This window comes from Myotis myotis, unplaced genomic scaffold, assembly GCF_014108235.1.
Source record: "Myotis myotis isolate mMyoMyo1 unplaced genomic scaffold, mMyoMyo1.p scaffold_m19_p_8, whole genome shotgun sequence".
Classification (NCBI taxonomy): Eukaryota; Metazoa; Chordata; class Mammalia; order Chiroptera; family Vespertilionidae; genus Myotis; species Myotis myotis.
In genome coordinates this window covers 36,983,436-36,998,520 of record NW_023416390.1, presented here as the reverse complement: position 1 = coordinate 36,998,520, position 15,085 = coordinate 36,983,436, and the positions used below count along the sequence as shown (strand labels likewise).

The window sequence follows — 15,085 nt, the reverse complement described above, 5'->3', positions numbered from 1 at the left end:
CCTTGTTGGTTTCAGAGAGGAAGGGAGAGGGAGAGAGAGAGAAAAACATTAATGATGAGAGAGAATCATTGGTCTGCTGCCTCCTGCACGCCCCACACTGGGGATGGAACCATGACCTCCTGTTTCATAGGTCAACATTCAACCACTGAGCCACGCTGGCCAGGCAGTCTGCTTCCTTTTTGATGAACAACTCTGTAAGTCGTTTCTCTCTTCCTGCATTTTACTATAGTATTCAGGAGATATTAGGCGACTCCTTCAAAACTTCTACTTAGCTTAGAAATTTCCTGCCGAATAGCCAGTTTCATGACTCACACATTCTACCATCCACAGAACTCGGCCACAGACACAGTTCCCCCACGCACTCTGCCACTTTATAGCAACCATCACCCTCCAGCTTCTAAGAACTTGACCCTCATTTCCGTATGAGATGTCATCAGAATGGCCTTTACCATCCGTATTTCTACAACATTCTGTTGAGTGTTGAGTGGCTCAGATTTCTCTAAGATGATAGAGGCTTTCCCTCCACTCCCCACTTCTCTCTCTGAATCACTAGACTCACCCAAAACAGTCCATTCATGCAATGTAGCCTTTTCCTATCATAGACCTCTATCAATTGCCAGGAAGCAAAATTTCAATGAATTGAGATAATGCTCCAGAGAATGGCAGTTTTGCACCTTATTTTAATTTTTGTTATTATTTTTTTTAATCCTCACCTGAGGATATTTTTTCCATTGATTTCCAGAGAGAGTGGACAGAAGGGAGGAGAGGGGGGAGAGAGAGAAAGAGAAACATCGATGTGAGAGAGACATATCAATTGGTTGCCTCACACGTGCCCCCTGAACGGGAATCCAGCCACCGAGCCAGCCATCCAGGGCTGCACCTTATTTTATACATTACAATCAAAAGAGAAGGAGCAAGTGGGTTACATGAAATACATTGGTGATAGACTAGGGAGAGGAGAGAAAGCAAAGGGGAAACCTCTGGGATTGGATAAAAAGTAAAATGATAGACCTACTTCTTTTGCATAGGTGGGTATAGAATAGTTAACAGTCAACAATGAATAACAATGAGAGTGGTCTCTGCAGAGTGGTGCCTGTGCTTTGAGGGGTCCGGAAAAAGGAAACCTGCTCTGACATTCCAACAATGTATTACTGTAGATGCAAAAAGACAATAGGCTCAGGGTAAAGATTGACCTTAAATGCTGGCCTAGGACATGACTACCTGTCATAAACTGCTTTTAGTTTAAAAAGTTTTCATTTCAGACCAACCTTTGTGGTTACTCTAGATCTCTGAGTTTGCAAGGCCTCCACGCCAGGCCTTCCCTGAACTTACCAGGTTTAGTATGTGCCCCTTTCCATCCACACCTCAAAACTCTTACCTCAACCCATTACCAGTTCCAAAGCCACCTCCACGCTGTAGACATTGTTACAGCAGCACCCCACTTCTCAGTAACAATTTCTGTCATCCATTCCGGCTACTATAACAAAAATACCACAGACGGGTGGGGCTTATAAACAACAGAAATTTATTTCTTACAGTCTGGAGTCTGGAAGCCCAAGGTCATCCATTGGGTCCGATGAGGGCCCCTCCCTCGCAGCCACATCTCTACTGTAACTTCACGGGCAGTGGGATGGGGATCTCTCTGGGGTCTGTTGCAAGGGCACGAATTCCTCCTGAGGATGGAGCCATCATGTCTCAACCTCTTCCAAAAGCCCTACCTCCTCATACCATCACTGGGAGACTAGGATGTCAGCATGGATTTGGGGAAAACGAACATTCAGACCATAGCACCAGGGACCTTGAAAGCTGGTATCAGCTGTCTCCACTGCTGGCGAGAAGCCAACAGATGCTGGGAGCATCAAGGAAGTCCCGCCCCTGCATCCCACATCCCACCTCCACATCCTACCCTTGCATCCCACCCCAAAACCCACATGCTGCCCCTGCATCACACCCCACACCTGACCAAATCCTGCCCCAGCACCTGCCCCCTCTGTCCCACACCCTGTATCTCACCCCTGCACTGAGCTGGGAGGGCAGCACTCGGAGCAGAGCTGAGAAATGAGAAGCAAATAACTGACCAATCATCTTACCCCCAACTCCTGCCACTGCTAGTTGGGAAGCTGGTCACTACTCCTCAAGGCATCCCCAGGCTGCAGTCTGAGTTCACCTGAGCTTCTTACAGTGTCTGCCGTGTCCCTCTATCCCCTCTATTTCATGTAGTCTGGAAGCTGGATGGCAAGTTCTTGTTGGACACACTCCCTGCAGGGTGCCCAGTCCTCACAGTCAGCTGGTCTCACTTTGAGGATGGGGACAGCCTTTCACGTGAAAGGTTTGCCGCCAAGGACATCGCCTGATGCAGCCCTTTGATTAGAGTGGTGGCCCAGTTGTCATTACTTCTGCATTCGGGGCTGGGACTCCCTCAGAAGAACTTCCCCTGCTTCCACTAGGCTAAGTGTTGTTTCCCTGAAAATGTTCACACCAGAAAGCCAGCATAGAAGCATAACTCTTTCAATTATTGACAAAAGAAATACTCAAACTTGTAAAAACCCTTTAGTGAGAGTTTATTTGAGCCAGGACTTTGAGGACATGCCCAGAAGTAAGACCTCCATGGACTGACAGTGCTCCAGGGAAGGATGCTTTTGCAGTTCTTTTAGGATCAAAAGAGATGGCAGAAAGGTCACATGAAGTCCACTGGTGGCAGGGAAATCTCTAGGCGTGGCCAGAGAGGAAAGTAGAGATACACGCCTGCTTTACATTGGTGGGTGCAGGGTGGTTCCCACAATCACAGTGAGGAGAGACTACGCAGCAATGAGATGCGTTTCCACGCGGCCCTGCCCTGCCGCTAGTGGGCCGGTTTTGAGGGTCTGGAAGTGAAAATTACTCTGACAGTCCAAAGACATGTTATGCCAGATGCACAAGAACAGCGGACAGGCTCCCTCAAGGTGAAGACAAGCCTCTCACAAGGAAGCTGTGGGATGTGACCTTCCACCAGGACCTGCCCAGTCAGGGGCTGATGTTCAGACCCTCCTGTGTGGAGGTCTGGACAGCCACCTCTTCATTCTCACCTTTAACTGTGAATAGTTAGAGTAAGAATGTGCTAACCCCGGGTGATGCCCGAGGATCGCGCTCTTTTCACACCGCCACACCACCCCTCAGCTCCTCCTGCTCCTGCTCGAGCCGGTACTTCTGTACATTTGATGAAATTCTAGTCCACTGCAGCCTTTTTCTCTCTGACAGATGGGAGGTGCTCCAATGATCCCAGCACCACCACTGCCCCCCATATCTCCTGCCCCGGAGCCCATTCTTACTGGGGGTGGGGCATTGGAGAGGGTGGGACTCAGAGACCACAGGCAGCCGCTATGCTTCCAGGCCTGTTCCATGGGCAGAACCGGAAAATCATTTTATAATTGATTTATTTTCACTGAACTATGCGAGATGAAGGTGCTGCATGACCCTTCACCCTGAAATGCTTAGGCATGCGGCATACACATTTTTTAAGAAGGAAAAAAAAAAGTATGTGTCTACACTGTTTCCAATTCAAAATTTAAGATTTTAAATTTTTTTCCTTAAAATTTTTCATTTTACATTTTTTAAGATGAAAATCGTGGTTCTTCAAAACATTGAAATTATTTGCTTTATTCTACAGGACACAATTATTTTGGTATAATAATATTCTTATTAACAATAAGATTACTGATAAAAGTTTGATACATTTTTAAAAATATATTTTATTGATTTTTTACAGAGAGGAGGGGAGAGGGATAGAGTTAGAAACATCGATGAAAGAGAAACATCAATCAGCTGCCTCCTACACACCCCCTACTGGGGATGTGCCCACAACCAAGGCACATGTGCCTGACCAGAATCAAACCTGGGACCCTTCAGTCCACAGGCCAAGGCTCCATCCACTGAGCCAAACTGGTCAGGGCAAAGTTTGATATTTTTGTTACTGTTTTTATGCATTCCTCATTAAAGATATAGTTAAAATATAATTGGAGCCCTGGCCAGTGAGGCTCAACCCATGCATGGAAAGGTCACTGGTTCAATTCCTAGTCAGGGCACATACCCAGGTTGCGGGTTCGGTCCCGGTCAGGCTGCATCCGGGAGGCAACTGATCTGTGTTTCTCTCTCTTTCTCAAGTATATATAAATGGAATGAGCAATTTCTCTGGTTGCATATGTCATCAACTTGATACACAAACTAATTTAACTTCTACAAATTGAGTGTTCTCTTAGGTTAGCTTTGTGTAAAACATCCTATATTACTTTATTGTCAAAATCAAAACTGTAAGTTTGCCCTAGTTGGCTTGACTCAGTGGGTAGAGCATCGACTCTCGGACTGAAGGGTCCCAGGTTCGATTCCAGGCAAGGGCACATATCTTAGTTGCAGGCTTGATCCCCAGCCCGTTGGGGCACATGTGGGAGGCAACCAATCAATGTGTCTCTCTTACATCAATATTTCTATCTCTCCCCTTCTCTGCCACTCTCTCTAAAAATCAATGGAAAAATATCCACCGGTGAAGATTAACCAAAAACAAACAAACCAACAAAAATGGTAAGCTAAGGTACCTTTTGCCCCTCACAGAGCCCAGCCGCAGGGTGACCCTGAGAAGCCCTGTGCCAGTTTATCCAGCAGATCCCCTCATGCTGGGCATTTACTTTGTTGTCTTTTATTGTTCCTGGATTTTAAATCTCATTTGGGAGTGTTTTGCCCACTCCTCAGTTCCAGAAATTCACTTTTTTTTTCTAGTACTTGTTTCATTTTTTATATTTAGCTCTTTGGTCCATTTGGAGTTTGGTACAGTGGGATGTACGGTCTGGTTTAGTGTTTTTCCCAGTGGCTCGCTGTAAGTCGACAATCAGAGACAAACCCATCCTCCCTGCTGCCGCCGTTCCGGGGCTTGTCCTCGGGCTGGGCCTGAGTCTGGACGTCCCGAGTCTGCCCGTCTGCATCTGGTCTGGTGCCTGTAGACGGCCCAGTCCCTCCTCATTACTATTCTTTCTCAGGGTTTTTCTGGCTGTTTTTGCTTTTTGGTTTCTCTCATATGAACTTTATAACTAGCTTGTTTAAACTTAGGAAAAAAACATTCTGGTATTTTTTTGGTAAGGATTACATTAAGTTTATAAACGTGGAGAACTGTCTCCTCGCATGGGTTTCCTCTCCGGAAGCTGGTGTTTCTGTCTGCTCGTCTACTTGGGTGTCTTTAGGGTCCTGATTGTCCTCACAGAGGCTTCACGACCGTCTGGCTCACACCTAGAACGTGATCCTTTGCTGCTGTTGGAAATGGGGCACCTCTCCCAGTGTCTTCAACCTGCATATGCATAGACCACTGATGTGTCACTTCACCCCTGTGCTCCTGAGTGCTCTCAGCGTCTGAAACATTACCTTCTTATGCTGGAAATGCCAGCACATTTGGTCCAAGTGAATGACAGAAGGCGGGGGCAGGCAGGGTGGCCTTGTGCAGCACTGGTCTGAGGCTGTCCTCTTCCTCTCCACCCCCCATCCCTTTCTCCTGCCTGCTCCCTTCCTTCTCTCCACCTGCCAGACCTCACACTGCAAGGCCACTGGGGAAGGGGTGCTGAGCAGAAGCTGAGGGGACAGGCAGGGGGCTAGGGGGCCAGGAGGGGCAACGGGGGCAGTGAGGAAAGCTGCGCCATCGGGCCCCTTCTTCTTCCGAGGCTGCACGGGAAGCAGGGCTAGACCTTAGCAGTTGTCTGGCTCAACCTGCCTTGTACAGAAAGGGAAACTGAGACTGAGAAGCCACACTGCAGGCCTCCTGTGCCGTGTGCCTGTGGCTTGAGCGGGAGTCCGATGGGCTGCAGGGGACAGGCCCTGCTGGGGACAGACGGGAGCCAGGCTCAGGGCCATGGGGCAGGCTGCAGTGGGGAAAGGGCTGTGTGAGCCAAGCAAAGGGATGGGAATGGCAGGGACGGACGGGGTTTGTGGGGAGTAGGGCGACTGGGCACCCTGCTCTTGTTCCCCTGTGTGTGCGTGCTGGTGTGTGAGCTCCTGCTTGTGGCCCACAGGAGCAGAGGGCAGCCGATGAGGGAAGACGCGGCCTATCACGCAGGATTCACCTGCCTCCTGTCCGGTCCGGGCAGCCGCAGGATAGGCACACAGACGCAGGCAGGTCGCCTTCCACTGCTATGACACTTTATTGGAATCGAACACACACCCCGTCCTCGTAGGTCAAGAGTTGGTGCATTCACAGATCAGGGGTGCCGGCCTGGAGCCCAATCCCGGTCCCTGCCACAGGTGGGCGCGCTCTCTCGCTAGGGATGGATTAAGCAACAGCACATGAGCCTTATGCTCTGTGGGGTCGGTAAGATCCCACGGCTCCTCTAGCCTTGGCCAGGCCCAAGTCACCTTCAGGTCCAATGTCCTGACATGGTCACCCTTCGTGGATGGGACCCCGGTGTCAAGTGAGAGTTTGGTGTTCCCAGCTGCCTTCCTTTTGGGCCCGGGAGGTCACCCTGACCTTCTGGCTCCACAAGAGGCACAATGGAGCAGGGCCACAGGTGGGCACTGAAGGCCAGCTCCAGGCCCAGGGGAGCCTGCGTTCCCACTTCCCGAGGGTCTGGGTGACAGAGAAGGGGCTCGCGGGAGGAGGGGCTCTGCGGGAGGAGGGCAGTGCCTCGGCCCAGAGCCTCCTGGTTCCAGGGCCAGGTTCATCTTTCTGGCAACAGCACAAAGAAGGCAGCCTTCAGGAAGCGGCCGAAGCTGCAGAGTGCAGTCACAAGCCAATGGGAGTGGAAGCCAGGGTTGCTGCTGACCACACACTTGAGGACGTCGGTCTGCAGGGAGGAAGGGACAGTTGAGAACAGAGCTGGGGAGCGGAGGCCCCCGAGCCTTCCACCTGCGTCAGCCGAGCTGACAGGGAGCACTGAGCCATGGAGGGAAGGTCTGTGGTCTGGTGGGGACTGAAGGCTCCAGCAGGGACCAAACCCCTCCATGAGGATTCAGATGGTGAGAAGGGAAGGGAGCTCAGGTGGGAGAGGAGGCAGCTGGGCCCCATGCAAGGAAGCCACCATGTCCAGCCCCAGTGGGGCTCCAGTGGGAGAGGGCAGGGGAGGACAGAGGCCTCAGAGTCCCTGTGCTGGGGGTGCCACAGCTACGGGAGTCACCTGGAGGCAATACCTCCCCGCCCAATGCCCCCTTCAGATGAGACCACAGCCCTTGGCTGCAACCTCAACGGAGGGCTGAGATCGACCCTCCTGCCAGTGTGTCCCACCTATTTTACAGAGAAAACAGATCTATGGGTGAGGGTGCCCCGCCCCACGCCCAGGGCCCAGCAGCACCCACGGTCTGGCTGGGCCAGGTGAGTAGTTAGGGGCAGGGAGACCAATGCCATCGCTCACTAGGCACTGGAGCCCGGTGGGCAGGGCAGGGCAGGGCAGGGCAGGGCAGGGCAGTGCTGGCCTTTCCCTCTCAGGCCTGAAATCCCTCCCCAGGCCGCCTTCTGCAGTGCAGGGGCCAGGCAGCGGGTCTTTAGAACTGGAGTTGGGGGTGGAGGGGCAGGTCAACACTGAGGTGGGGCAGGAGGCCAGTCCTGGACCCAACAGCCCAACCCTTACTCGTCCTCCCACCTTTAGCACCACTCCCCTTCCCAGCACCCCTGCACCCCCAGACCCCACTCACCCATCCACCGCGTCTCCGCAGCCAGGTTGCCAGGGTCTTGCGCACAAATTCCCCGAGGCAATCGACGAGAGCATGAACCATGGCGGGCTGGGCCTGCCGCACACAGTCCACAGCCAGCCCTGCAGCCACCAAGTACAGGGACACCACCTTGCCCCACGTGATGCCTGCAGGGAGAAGATGCTGGTCAGCAGAAGGCCACCAAAACCCTGCTCCAGTCCAGCCCGCGGGGTCCCATGATGGCTGGGGGTGAAACTCAGGGGGCTAGCCCCTACCCACAGCGCCCCCTGAACAGGTGCCTGGCCATCATCTGCTGCAGGTCAGTCCTGCCCACCCTTTGGGTAGTTCTTAGGCAGAGATTTCTTTGGACTCCACTGCCTAACTGTGCACTTGTGCCAGAGCCCCAGACGACCCTGCTCAGCCTCCATCTCCTGGAGGAGGCAATGGGACGGCAAAGTATTCAGCGAGGAGGAAGCTGAGGGGATGGAGGGTGCTAACTGACTTGCAGCTGGACACAGTGGACAGTAAGAAGCTCTGAGGCACACCTGCCCACCTGTCTGTCCCCGAGCACCTTCTCTGCAGGGCAGCAGGGTGTTCCATGGGAGGAAGGGCCTTCCCAGACCACCAAGCTGTGTGTGTGTGGGGGGGGGGGGGGGGGGGAGGTAGAGCTGAGAAGAACCACCCAGAGAAGTATGCTTGCACATTATATGGTATGATTTCCCTTAATATATAAAAATATTTTATAAATTAATGAGAAAAAAGCGAAACCTTTCAAAAGAAATAAGCACAGAACATGAACAGCTGATTCACAAAAGGAGAAACAGAAATAATGCATTAGACATGAAAAATGCTCTTTAATAACCCGAGGGTGCATTACAATGGGATGCAGACTGTAGTCCACGAGATCATAACTCAGATGGCAACATGAGCCCCAGGCATCTGCAGCCTCGCAATGGACGCACAGCCACCTGCAGGCTGAGAGCACAGGCGGGCAGAGATGAAGCCCTTCCGTCTACCTACACAGCAGCACAGCTATCGATACGAATCAGAAATCAGCTTGAGCAGATACTTGTTCACGAAGTTCACAGCAGCCTTATTCCCAATCACCAAAAGCTGGAAATGACAAATGCACTAAGGTCATCCAGACAATGGTGTGTGACTCGGCCATAAGGAGTGAGGCGTGGACACTCACTGCAGCCTGGACACACCTCTGATGTCCACTCAGCAAGGGCAGTGACACCAAGGCCACCCGTATGAGCCCATCTACACGGTGTCCAGGAAGCAGGTCCGTGGTTACGGGGACAGGGGTGGGGGGAGGGACAGCTAATGAGCATGCGTATTCCTCCTGATGGTGAAAAACTCCGGGGTGGTGGTGCTCAGTGTGAACCCACTACATGCCACGGAATCGTACACTTTAAAATGGCTAGCTGTGTTATATGAATTTCACCTCAATAAAAACCTGATGAATCAAATCATGTCACTCCCTTGCTTAAAAACCTCCTGTCACTGTTACTTCCCTCTGTCAAAATAGGCCCAAGTCTGAAATGCCAGAGCCACGGTTCCCTCACCACCAGGTCTAATCAGGTCCCCCTCCTAGCGCCACTCAGGCCTCACACTATGCTCCCCATTTACCAGATGCCACAGGGCACCGGGCCAGGTCCTGTTCTGCTCACAGCTGGGCTTTGGGCACCCCTAAGCTCAGCACTCTCAGGTGCTCAACAGAGAGAGGGTCGGTGAAGGCTTGATGTGGGCAGTGGGGACGGAGCCCGCCGCCTGGCTACAGCCTGGAATCTGAGACCGTGACAGCAGGTTCTGTGGTGCGGTCTGCAGAGAGGTGCCTGCTGCGCCCTGAGAGGACAGTGAGTCCAGGGACATCCTGTTTCCTTTGTGCTTTACCATTTATGGAGATGTAATATCACTACCCTAAACGCGTCCTTCTAAAGTGAGATATCGTGTTTTAGTCCATCCACAAAGCTGCGCAACCATTCCAGAACATTCTCATCACCCCAAAAGCAACCTGCCCCCATGAGCAGTCACGCCCATCCGCTGGCCCAGGCACCCGTCCTGTGGACTCGCCTGTGGTGGACACGTCACCTACGGAATCACTGTGTGTCCCAGCGTGTCTGCCTCCTTTCACTCACCATGCTGCCCACGCTCATCCAGGTTGAGGTGCATCCTTTTGTAGCCAAATAACATTCCATCCCGTGGATGGACCACTCTCCACTCGTCTACCACTCCGGTGATGAACACTCGGGTCGCTGCACCTTCCTGACTCTCAGGAATCTGGCTGCTCTGAACATCCGTGCGCCAGTTTCTGTGTGATGTGTTCTCATTTCTCCGGCTCTCATGGCACCTGCCTTACAGACTCTGGCACTCATCCAAGCATCGGCCCTCTTCCCATTCCTGCCAGCAGCTTATGGGCCTTCCAACTCTTCCGATCCTCACCAACACATGTGCTACCTGATGCTCTTACCTGAGCCCTCCCAGGCGCCCAAGGGTCTCCCTAATGACTGACAACTACTGATCTTTTCGTGGGCTTACTGGCCATTTGTACATCTTCCCTGGAAAAATGTCTGTTCAGATCCTGTGTTCATTTTTAAACTGGGTTGTCTTTTTAGTATTATTTCCAAGAGTTTTTACTTTCTGATTCTTCTGTGGTAAAATAATTGCTCTTGTGATAAGGGAAAAAATGCAAACTCTTGCCAACTGTTAATCTGGGAGGAAAAATTAGTTTTTCCACGGAAGTGAATTGAGAAGCCCAAAGGTGCCTCTCCCTTGGAGGGGGCTTGACCACTGCAGGGGCCACCGTGGGAATCTGCCCTCCAGTCCTGGAGCTGCCCACAGCACCGGCACAGCCCCTGCCCCAGCCCCAGCCAGAGGCCAGTGGAGAAAGAAAGGGGTCAGCCTGTGCAAGGCCTGGCGGCAGCTTGGCAAGAACCAAAGGCAGAAAGGGACAAGGGCCAGCAACTGCCCGATGGCTGGGCTCACCCTGTGGTGAAAGGGTCCAAGGACCCCAAAAGGCAGGGATGGACGAGGGGTGACAAGGAGCCCACAGGCAACAAGCAGGAGGGCACCTCTCAGGCCTGTCCCCACACTGGGTGAGGCTAGGCAGGCTAAGGTAGGATGCCCTGGCCCCTCACACACCACAACCAACAGGGACCAGGCCCCCGCCTCCCTGCTCAGTCCCAACCACTAGCAGGCCAGAGCTGCCTTCTCACAGATGAACCTTCCTTTTAAAGCCAGCCTTGGGCTCGTAAACCAGCTGCCTGACAGCCTGGAGACAGACACAGGCGGCCACCCACGCGCCGGCGTCGGGCCAGGGATGTGGGAGTCCAGGAAGAGCCAAGGGCAGGCATCAGCCAGGACACCCACCTCGCCCTCCTGCTTTCTCCATGGCCCCACCCACCTCACCCTCCACAAGGTGCCTGACAGGTCACAGTCCCTCCATCCCCCAGGGCTTCCCAGGATCCGGGTCAGCACTGGGAGAACATTCTGGAGGAAGACATCCCCAGCCCACCCAAGCACCCCCTCATGCCATCTTCACCATGGTCACTTCTGCCCAGGGCGGTCAGCACTGACCCACTCAGTGGTGGCGCTGGAGGCTGGACTCTGCAGCTGGCAGCCCCCAGTCCGGGCCAGTCCTGTGTCCTGTGTCTCGCTGCCACACTTGCCACAACTGAGAGAGGCCTACGACTCAGGCCCTGCTCTGTCCCTGGTCGTCTGGCCGAGTGAAACCCAAGCCCCACAGGACATGTGCAGGACTCCCTGACCCCATCCAGCCCGGTCAGGACTTCAGGTCACTGTAGCCCCAGCTAACGTCCAACAAGAACCATGTGAGGCTCTGTGCCAGCTGCCTGGCAGGCCCCCCGTCTTTACCAAGAGAGCAGCACAGCCCCAGCTCCAGCCCCAGCCCTGACCCCAGGGCCACACTGGCATTGTTGGCTTCCTGGGCTGGATGCAGACGTACCTGCAGCAAAGATCTGGGCGGCCACAGCCAGGAAGGCGTCGGTCACCACGCTCTCGGAGTGCAGGGAGATGTTGAGCTGGCGCGCCACGTTGCGGTAGATGCTGGGCCGAATCAGCTCCAGCTCGTCCCCTGCAGTCACACGGGGGGTCAGAGGGTCCACACCTGCCTGACCCCAGCCCCCTGTCACAAGGGCCTGGGACCAGCCCACTCCTCAGCCCCATTGCCACAGCTGGCTTAGAAACCCTTCCTGCACTGACTGGCCTATATCTGACCCCCACTCAGCCCCCGGGCAGAGGAAGACCAGGGAGGTGGGGTGGGCACTCTCAGAACCTGCTCTGTGGGCCTCCCTTCTGACGAGCCAGCTCCCCCCACTCCTCCTCCCCCGCCACCCCCACCTAAGGCCAATCCGGCTGGGCTGGTGGGGTGGGAATCCCAGGAGGAGCATGGGCCGTGCCTGATGGGTGACTCATGGCCCACAGTGAGCTGCCCGGGCAGCAGGCAGACAGGGCAAGCAGCCAGATCCAACAAGGGCAGGGACTTGGACTCACACAGGTGGGCAGCCCTGGCCACTGCCTCAGAGGCCACTCTCACTCAGGCCCCAGCACCGCTTGGTGAATCAAGAAACTGAGCCACCATCCGGGGCCTCCAGCACTGCCCGAGCTCCAACTGTGCTTGTGCCAAGTGGGTGTGTGCATGGGCGGCCACACTCTGGAGGACAGGCCCTGTCACCAGCTCTGCCTGCCGCCTGCGCTCCCTGCGGCGCCCCTGGCAGAGGCGTGCCGGGAATTCCACAGACGCGCACTGGGTGTCTCTCAGCCCACCTCTCCAGCCAAAGCAAACAGGGAAACGCCGACTGGACAGTCCTGGTCGATAAGGACGCCAGAGTCATCCCCAGAGCCAGCTGCACACTATCTAATTAATTAAGATCTGGACCAAGCAGAACTGAGGCGGGATGATGAGGGGGCATGGAAATTCCCAGGGCTGGCCTGGCTGTTCCCACAGAGACCTTGGGGGCTGCTGGGGAATTATCCCAAGAGACTGAGCATGGGAAGTGACCCAGCTTCTTCCTGTGTGTGCTGTCCCCCGAGCTGGGCGTTTGCTGAGGAGGAGCTGGGGGCAGGGAGGCAGCAACAGGCCCAGGGCAGGATGCAGGGAATGAGACAGACACGCTCACTCTGGGGACCCAAGTCACCTCCCTCCAAGGGCCCCCTCAGCCATCTGGCAGGGGCTGTGCCCCAGGGACTGGACGTGGCCGGGCTGCACACTGGGAAAGGGCCTTGAAGGCCGAGTTTCTGAGAGGGCCAGTGCAATACCCAGGCTCAGGCCCAAGGGATGGGGCTCTCAGAGTGGAACAGAGGACTGAAGGGACAAAAATGAGCCCATCAGATCTGCAGTGCAAAGCAGGGCTTTTCAGACAAGCTTAAACAACAGGGACACCAGGCTTAGGGTAAGGGCAGCCCTACAAGGCCAGCGCCAGGTTGCAGAGCAAGCCAGGACAGACAGGACTTCTCCAAGCCCTGCCAGGGGTCCTCTAGAGTCTAGAAGGTGCCCCCTAGTGTCATCCCCACAGCCCAGCTAGAAGAAACAGCAGTGGGCAGCTGACCTCACGGAAGTCCAGGCGCTCCAGACCCCTGACTGATCCCCAAACCCACTTGCTCTCCACACCCACGGCCCAGGTGGAACACCACCCTTCTGGAGCCCTGCACAGGCCCCCACTGATTCTGTGTCTCTCACACACAGGACCTCAGTGCCCATGGTGAGGGGTCCAGACCCTGGAGAAGGTGGAGACAATTACTGGGTTGGGTGTGACCCCAGAAACAAATATGGGCCAGCCCCACGGTGGTGTCAGCTGTCCTGGGCACCCAGTTCTGCCGGGAGGGGGACCCTTGGTGGCCTCCAAATCAAGAGAAAAGAGCAGCAGACAGCAGGATGTCAGCCAGTAACTAAAAGGACCTATTTTCCAAAATAAACACCGGCATGTGGTCCGACCAAGGATATTTGTGCCCAGCTGAGTACAAGGGTCACTGGAAATGTAGCCACCAAAATGTTTTTCTTCCTACAGCTTTCTATCCTTTATGGCCAGGCTGTCTGAAATCTGGGCTGAGCAGACAAGTTGGGGGAGGTCTGTAGAGTGCAGGGAGCCCCTGAGAGGGGTAAATTCAGGACTGTGAGAGAGGGGGAGCATCGCCTGGGTAACCTGCCTCCACGCATGGCTATTCCATCCCCGTCCGTGTTCGCGTCCCCCCAGACCAGCCCCCTCTCTGCCCCAGAGGGAGATTGAGGCCCAGAAGTGGAGGGTACTGGTCAGGTCACCCCGTGGGCAGGTCACTGTGGAGACAGCTGTACCCTAAGGCGCAGTGGGCCCAACCCAGCGGACCAGCTCAGAAGGCGCAGTCTGGGGACCCATCCCGCCTGGTCCCACACTCACCCAGTCGCAGCAGCACCGTGCACACCTCTGCGAGGCGACCTCCCGGGGCGAGCGCGGCGCGCTCGGGCGCGCTCCAGGAGAGGCCGGCGCGCAGGAGCCGAGCGTGCACGAACTCCCGGCCGAGCGCCTTAGCTTGGGCCACCAGCTCCTTGTCGGTGGGCGAGCGGTCAAAGGCGTCCATGATCTCGGCGGCAAAAACCGAAGAGCGCCGCAGCACCTCCATGGCGGGGACGCGGGAGGGGGCCGCCGCACCTGCGGGCAGACAGCGCTCAGCCCGGCCCGCCCGGCCCAGCTGGCAGAGGGGAAAGCCGGCCGCGCGAGGAGGGCGGGAAGGGGCGCGGTGTGCACCTCGATCGAGTCCGCGCACCAGGCCGGGGCGCACGGAAAGACCTGGCCGGGTACAGCTCCAGGGAAGAGCTGCGGCCAGCAGGGGTATCCGTACGTTTCTCCGCCCCAAGTCTTTAAAAACACCGAGTCACATTCTTTTGGATCCCGGATTAAATAACAAAGACCCCCCGCGGCTGCCGGGGATAAAAAAAGGCTGAAGGGAAATGGCGATTTGCTCTGGGGCCGCCGTGCTCGCGCTCAAAGAGGAGTGCACGGTCGGCGGAGGCGCGGACGAGAGGCACAGCCCAACCTGCTCCGAGCTAGCCAGGACCCCAGCCCAGCCCTGCCACGACCTCCGCGCCCCGCCCCGCCGCGCCGTCCGCGGTGTTTGTCCCTGGCCTGGCCGTTCCCATGGCGCGTCTGCCAGGGGAGGGACGCCGCGCGCGCCCTGCTCACCTCTCCCGCCGCATGTCGCGGGCGCGGGGGCCCAGGAGGAGTTCTGGCTTCAGGATCTGCTCGCCGCCGTCGCCGGCGATCTGGATCCTAACATTCAAACCTTCGAGGACGCGGGCCCGCCCCGGCGCCCGCCCAGTCCGCGCCTGAGCCCGGCTGGAGCGCGGAGTGCGCGGGGCCTCGCGCGCTCCTAGGGCTCCGGCGGCGGCGTCGGAGGCTAGGGGAGCGCGGGGCGCACCGCGCGACTCTCCGCCAGCGAAAGGCGAGGCTTGGGG

At 55.8% G+C, this 15,085-nt stretch overlaps 1 protein-coding gene across 4 annotated transcripts; it reads right to left on the bottom strand.

Moving 5' to 3' along the window:
* Positions 1-6,131: 6,131 nt before the first annotated feature.
* On the bottom strand, positions 6,132-15,085 carry BOK (BCL2 family apoptosis regulator BOK). 4 transcript variants are annotated; one of them, XM_036319812.1, is made up of 6 exons: positions 14,814-15,085; positions 14,031-14,282; positions 11,603-11,731; positions 8,189-8,264; positions 7,639-7,802; positions 6,132-6,272 (listed from the first exon to the last, which is right to left on the bottom strand). In XM_036319812.1, the coding sequence occupies exons 2-6, from the start codon at positions 14,251-14,253 to the stop codon at positions 6,190-6,192; spliced, it is 675 nt and encodes a 224-aa protein (XP_036175705.1). In that variant the 5' UTR covers positions 14,254-14,282; positions 14,814-15,085; the 3' UTR covers positions 6,132-6,189. The 4 variants fall into 4 exon arrangements, with proteins under 4 accessions (XP_036175705.1, XP_036175704.1, XP_036175707.1 ...); XM_036319811.1 differs by having other exon boundaries at positions 6,132-6,794; positions 14,814-15,082; XM_036319814.1 differs by lacking the exon at positions 8,189-8,264 and having other exon boundaries at positions 14,814-15,083.